Source organism: Micropterus salmoides, unplaced genomic scaffold (assembly GCF_014851395.1).
Source record: "Micropterus salmoides isolate LMB-PRFRI ecotype aquatic unplaced genomic scaffold, ASM1485139v1 Ms_hic_scaffold_19, whole genome shotgun sequence".
Taxonomy (NCBI): domain Eukaryota; kingdom Metazoa; phylum Chordata; class Actinopteri; order Centrarchiformes; family Centrarchidae; genus Micropterus; species Micropterus salmoides.
This window is the reverse complement of record NW_024041039.1, coordinates 4,902,395-4,908,538: the sequence shown is the minus strand read 5'-3', so window position 1 is coordinate 4,908,538 and position 6,144 is coordinate 4,902,395. Positions and strand designations below refer to the sequence as shown.

Genomic DNA, 6,144 nt, shown 5'->3' with positions numbered 1-6,144 from the left:
GTGAAATGGGTGCTTTTGGAGGTTTGGTGATGTAGTGACTACTTGTTGGGCTTGTTGGTGAGCTACCGTAGATGAAAGCTGACGGTAACATACCTGCTGATTAGGGTGACCAGACATCCCCGGTTTTGGTGGCCTGTTAATCATAGACTGTATAAGGTGTTAACAGACCTGAAATGAGATTTTACGTGACCAGAAAGACTGGACAGCAGAACATACAGGTCTCGTGCCGAAAAGTGATCGTGAAAAGTGAGCCTGTTGTTGCAGATGAAATATGTGTTTGGTAGGCCTATGCCTAATATTCTTGTCTATATTTGGAAAACGGAACGTAGCCTATAATTAACATGACTTGCTGCTTAGTTATATATAAAATAAAGACAAGTTCTCTTTTGCAATTATCCTTATGACTCTATATCTTTATATTTTTAATGACATACTGACCACCAAACCAAAAATGGAAAAACTTTTTAGTTTTTATTGTGTCATATAAGGCGTTTTTTTCCTTCTTCCATAAAGTAAAGCACAGCTGTGTCACTGGAAACAGAGCCGAGAAAGCGCGGGTGCATGCGGGCGGCCGACCCAGGGCCCCAGCTAGGCAGGAGTCCCGCTCCGTGGGTCACAAATGTGTAGTCAATTACTTGTAGACACAACTGTACAAGTGAATTGGTTACTTGTATCACTCAGTGCAGCCGTTCTTATCTAATGAAACAGGCATAGTAAGCCACCACATGAATGACAAATAACATAAAAAAACACTATATTCTAAGCAGACACAAAAAATCATAATTCACAAAGCAAGTTTTGTATTTCAAACAAGTAGAAGACTTATTAGCTAATTTTAACAAACCTCGTGCATCAAGGTAATTCTGGGGGACGGACTTAGGCTTTTATATATCACCCTGGACTGACACAGGCGGCGTGTACGTCCACTGGAAGCCAAAGTGTTTCAGCAGCGGAGCGTGCAGCCTGCCCCACGTTAATGACTTGTTTTTAATATGTTCTTTTTGTGCTTCTACTACTTCTTCACATCTCTCTGTGACCTGCTTTCGTTCCGATCTGCAGAGCCCACAGGGAGCATTTCAGAATAAGAGCGTTTTGCCGCCTAACTTTGCTGACATGTTTAGATTTTGTTCATTTAGTGATTAGTGCTTGATTTTGACCTTCTACTATGATTAAGTAAGCTACATAGTTAAACTGTTTCTTTTTTGTCTGCTTTAACTGTGTTTATTGTTGATATACGATCGGGGGTCTGTACAGGGTATTTTATTTTGAAAATGGTATTCTCTCCAGAGAGGAGGGGACAGACACTTCTGGTGTGAGCACAAGTATTGACTAGAGTGGCCTATGAGACGGACGCATGTGGGCCCCGTGATGAAGCTCCGCCCCCACTGTGCTGAGAATCTAGCTCCGCCCCCTGGCGGTTAAGGTGTTATCTTGCTAGCATTGGCTAATTTATCCAAAATGAAAACAGTGAAAATATGGTTTTATTGTCTAATCTAGGAACTTGACCCCTGATAAAGTCTTGAAATCTACATTCTTTAGCTAAAGTTTAATGTTGAACCCAAAGGCTAACTAGGCTACATTTTGAGATAAAGATGCAGCACATCAGAAAAGCTTCCAGAGTGATCATGACCTTTAAGACATATCCCATATAAAGTTAGAACAGCGTGTATTTGGGCTATACGTACGGTAAATGTGCTGAGAAACTTACAACATTCATAATGTTTACAGAAGATGCTACGTAGCATTCAGGTGAAATTGTCGAATTGAAAACAACAGGCACACGATGCTATTTTTTGAAAACACAGGCAAGTTTTACTTGCTTTGATTTAAAAATATATGTTAGTAACTGTTTTCTCAGAAAAAAAAAGACTTGAATGTTCAATGGCCTTCAGACTGACTGACAGGCGGCCATTTTGTTGTTAAACCACAGTTGGCAACACCCACTAAAAGGGGAGCTGCTACTGTTGCCTCCCTGTGGTCCAGACAGCCTTAAATGATTTGTGAACTTAAAATCTCACAAAGATTTAAAAAATAATTAAAACCCAAGTGATGCAAAAACATCTAAACATTTCTGTCAGTGTTGGATACCTGTGGTTACAGTGTTCAGAAAAACAGAACCTGAAAATACTGACAAACGAAAATATTTATCTCTTTTTTGGTATTTGTTGGCACTGTTTTTTGAGCGATTGAGGATTTTCATTCCAAAATGCTACAAATCCATTTTCAGGAAATAAAGGATACCTGAAACATACAGTACTTTATCATCATAGTGAATTGTTTTTCATGAATGCATTAGTTTTTTTCGTGTGATTAACTTGAACTTTTGGATATGTCCTTTTGGAATAAAACCCCTGACATTTCATTGCTACCCTACAAAATAAAACACATCAACTGTCCTCACTAGAGTTTAAATCTTATAGAAGACATTTATAGTTTTAAATAATTACACATTACATGCAAAAAAAACCTTTCTGTCATAGATGAAGATGCAAAGCGAAGATGACGCTTTTCTTAGCTTTGTTGCCGGTTTAGAGCTGTTGATTAATGTATAAATTATTTTATTGAACAAGCAATTTATTTTACACGAGGTCAAATCTAAAAGAAAGTTGTAATAAAATGTTCTGTGGCTAAGTGAGAGTAACTAAAATTTGGATAGTGATCTGCCTCTCTGTTTCAAGATTAATTCAATTTAAAGCTGTGGCTTATTTCCATAACTTGACCGTAATCATCAGTGCAAAGTGTTTTATATAGAAAAAGTGATTATTAAAAGAGAGGCACAAACTGGGAAGTTTCGTGTTTTGGACGAATGTAAATCAAAGGCTAAGTTTCTGTAGCAGCTTGATTTTTCTGATTGTCTAAAAGAAGTACTACTTTTAGCCTTTCTGATAAATAACTCTGGGTCAAGGCTGAAAACTATGAGCGTGCATTGCAATCACCAAAGAAAAAATGTTGTTTTAATTCTGTAATTATGCATTTCAGACTTAGGAGATCTGTATACAAACTCGCAAGATCAATATCCAGAAATTATGGATCCTTGTCTTGTAATAACAATATATGGAACTGATTATGAGGTTTAGATCTAGCAATTATCTTATCAGTGCTTGTATTATCTTAAAATTATGACTTGAAATTACAAGATCACTATCTCTTAATCACAAAATCCATATCTTGTAATTAGGAGATACTTTGTAATTATAAGATATGATCATACATCACTATTTACTTGTTTATAAGGGACAACAGGGGCAAAACATTGTTTTTTCATTTGTAATAATCAACAAAAATAGAGAAATCAATTACAATAACAAAAATGAAACAAAGATAACATAATCACTAAATCCTTATCTGGTACTTTGTAAAACAACGATCTCATAATCATGAGATAAAATATGTATAAATCCTTACTTTGAAATTACAAAACAAGGATCTCGTACTTACGAAATGCAGTAATGAAAAGATCCTGTTGTAAAAATATATAAAATAAGGCCTTTACATAACAAGCACTTTGTAAGTACGGAACGAAATAACTATGAAAACTATTAATTCAGATTAAAAAAGTTACAATATCCTTATCTTGCAAGGGCAAAACATGCATCTCTTAATAACGAGGCACAAATCTTGCAAGGCTTCTAGCTGAAGCTAACTTGCAGGGATATTTTCATCATAATAATGAGATATAGACCAAGTAATTATGAGATGTTAAGTTAAAAGTATGAGATTTTATTTTCCTTTAGTGAATGCAATGCACCTTCATAGAAAAGGTTCACAGCTTAAACTCCCATATATCCTAAACAACGACCCTTATTTGGTTTAATGGGCTGTGAAAATTTAAACTGGTATTTTAATAACGCTTTGTAAGTTATTTTAGTAAAAGTTTGCATTTAACAGCTCTTTAAAATGTCTCCTCACTTGTTTAAATGTTGTGCTTTCTTTCATTTTGTCACAGTTGCTGTTTCTTGTCTCACGTCGGAGATGAATCTCTTCACATGTGGCCCCGTCTTCAGAGTTCACTGACCCTCTCACTGAGGGTCTCCAGCTCCTCCTCCTGCTCCTGATAACGCTCCATTCCCTGTCCGTTGTTGCCACGGGGGCCGTTGCAGAGGTGCGTGGGGTAGTCCAGCCCGCTGAGCTGGGCGTGGTGATGCCAGCGCAGGTCGTCGCTCTCGTGGGTGATGTAGCGCTCGTTCATCCGGGACTCCAGGTTCCTCAGGTCCAGCCACATCTGGTAGTCCTGGTAGGGAAAACAAACACACCCTCAGAGATAATAATATAATAATAATCTTTATTTGTAGAGCACTTTTCAAAAACAAGTTACAAAGTGCTTTAACAAGTGTAAAGACAATAATACCCAAAAGACAATAATACAAAAACAATACAAGATAAAAGCAAGAAAACATTGAAAAGACTGAAATACACGTTTAAGATAAATATAAAATTAGTAAAATAAAAGGGATAAAATAAAGTCAAATAAGATCAGTAAATACTCTCCTATAAAAGTATGTTTTAAGAAGGGATTTAAAAGAGTTCACTGACTCAGCTGACCTGATTTCCTCGGGCAGGCTGTTCCAGAGCCTACTATCAAACCAAACACCAAGGTTCTTTGCCACAGGCTTAATGTGATTTACTAGGGAACCAGCAGATGGCAGTATTTGATTTGCCATCTGCTGAGACCCGATTACCAGGATTTCTGTTTTGTCTGAGTTCAGCTGGAGGAAATTATTTGACATCCATTTTTTAACTTCACAAAGGCAGTTGTTAAGTGAACTCAGCATTCCAGGGTCTGTGGATCTTACGGGCAAGTACATTTGTGTGTCATCAGCATAAATATGAAAAAGAAATGCCATGTTTATGGATAATATGTCCAAGGGGAAGCAGATACTAGTCCCAGGATCATTACTTTATTTTGGGACCCACAATGTCAATTGTTTCATCCATCTTTCCACTGGTTTATTTCATTTATACAGCCCCAAATTGTACTTACTACTACAGTTTCAACATTTGAAACTCTCTATCCCTTAGACCCTCTATTAAAATAATTAAAGAAAGACCAAGAGAGGAGGCTAAACTAATTTTAGAATTACAGGCCAAATTACCATCAAGCTCGCTGTAGATATTGATGGTCCCCAGAGGGTGAATCGTAACGATTTTGGTAACACCATGGCCTTTCCTGTAGTGCCACCACCAGGACAAAATGTTCTGGGGCTTTCAACCATATTTCATAATGTTCCAACCAGAAGGACTGTGCTCAGTTGTCATCAGGTGACCTACAGTAAGTATGGAAGTTCAGTCATATGATCAAAGCTGGTAGTATATAGCAATAGGAAAAAGCTAAAAAAAAATAGGTTTTTAAATTTAAGTTTCTATGAAGTTTGGATTACATTACTGAGCTCTTTACTCCAGAACTTTATTCTGGCTTTCATTGTTAAAAGAAAGTCTTTGGTCCTCTGTTACATCCCTAGCTTTATTGTAGTATTTACACTTTATTTAGTTGTTACAGTAGAATTAAAGTTAGTTAATTTGTTTAATTTAACTCCAACTTCCTCGTTCAGTCTTTGTTTGGGAGGAGTCCAGGTGATTCTGCTGGTTGCATGAAGGTAGGTGACCTTTACAACATGTTATTTCATGTCTCTCCCGATGTTTGTTTTTCTCTTTCACCCTAATTTAACCTTTAAATAAATTCAGAAATACCCCCAAAATGATTGAATATAAATGTTTGATTTTATTAATGTACTTACCTGTAACCAGGGGTGACTGAGGGTCTTGTCAACACTGTACCTCTTCCTCATCTTAACTTGTAGCAGGTTGTTAATCAGGTCAATCGCTGCAAGGGAGGAAAGAAAGAAAAGGAAGGAAAAAGGAAGACTTGATGAGCGAGGAAATGTTGAGGTAAAGCGAGGGTCGAGGGAGGGATGAAGCAGGGGAGGGGAGGAGGATGTAGGGTCGGGCCCCCCCCCACCTGTGGTGAGGGGCCAGTCGGGGCTAATGAGCAAAGCTAACATGATGTTAACATTTCTTCAGGGGTCAGCGGTCTGAACAGCTCTGGGACCCCTGGGCCCCTCAGGTCTTCAGGGGCCTCCATCGCTTGGTATTATGCACATGAATGGACCACCACATGAATACCCCCTGAATCTGTCTGTCTAACTC

At 37.8% G+C, this 6,144-nt stretch overlaps 1 protein-coding gene across 1 annotated transcript in view; it reads right to left on the bottom strand.

The window, feature by feature from the left end:
• Window positions 1-400: 400 nt before the first annotated feature.
• Window positions 401-6,144, bottom strand: part of prkd1 (protein kinase D1) — a 55,852-nt gene continuing 50,108 nt past the window's right edge. Inside the window, exons 20-21 of the mRNA XM_038729921.1 lie at window positions 5,736-5,821; window positions 401-4,231 (exon numbers count right to left, since the gene is read on the bottom strand). Coding sequence (XP_038585849.1) covers window positions 4,001-4,231; window positions 5,736-5,821 — 317 coding nt within the window. The 3' untranslated portion in view covers window positions 401-4,000. The remainder of the gene's footprint in view (window positions 4,232-5,735; window positions 5,822-6,144) is intronic.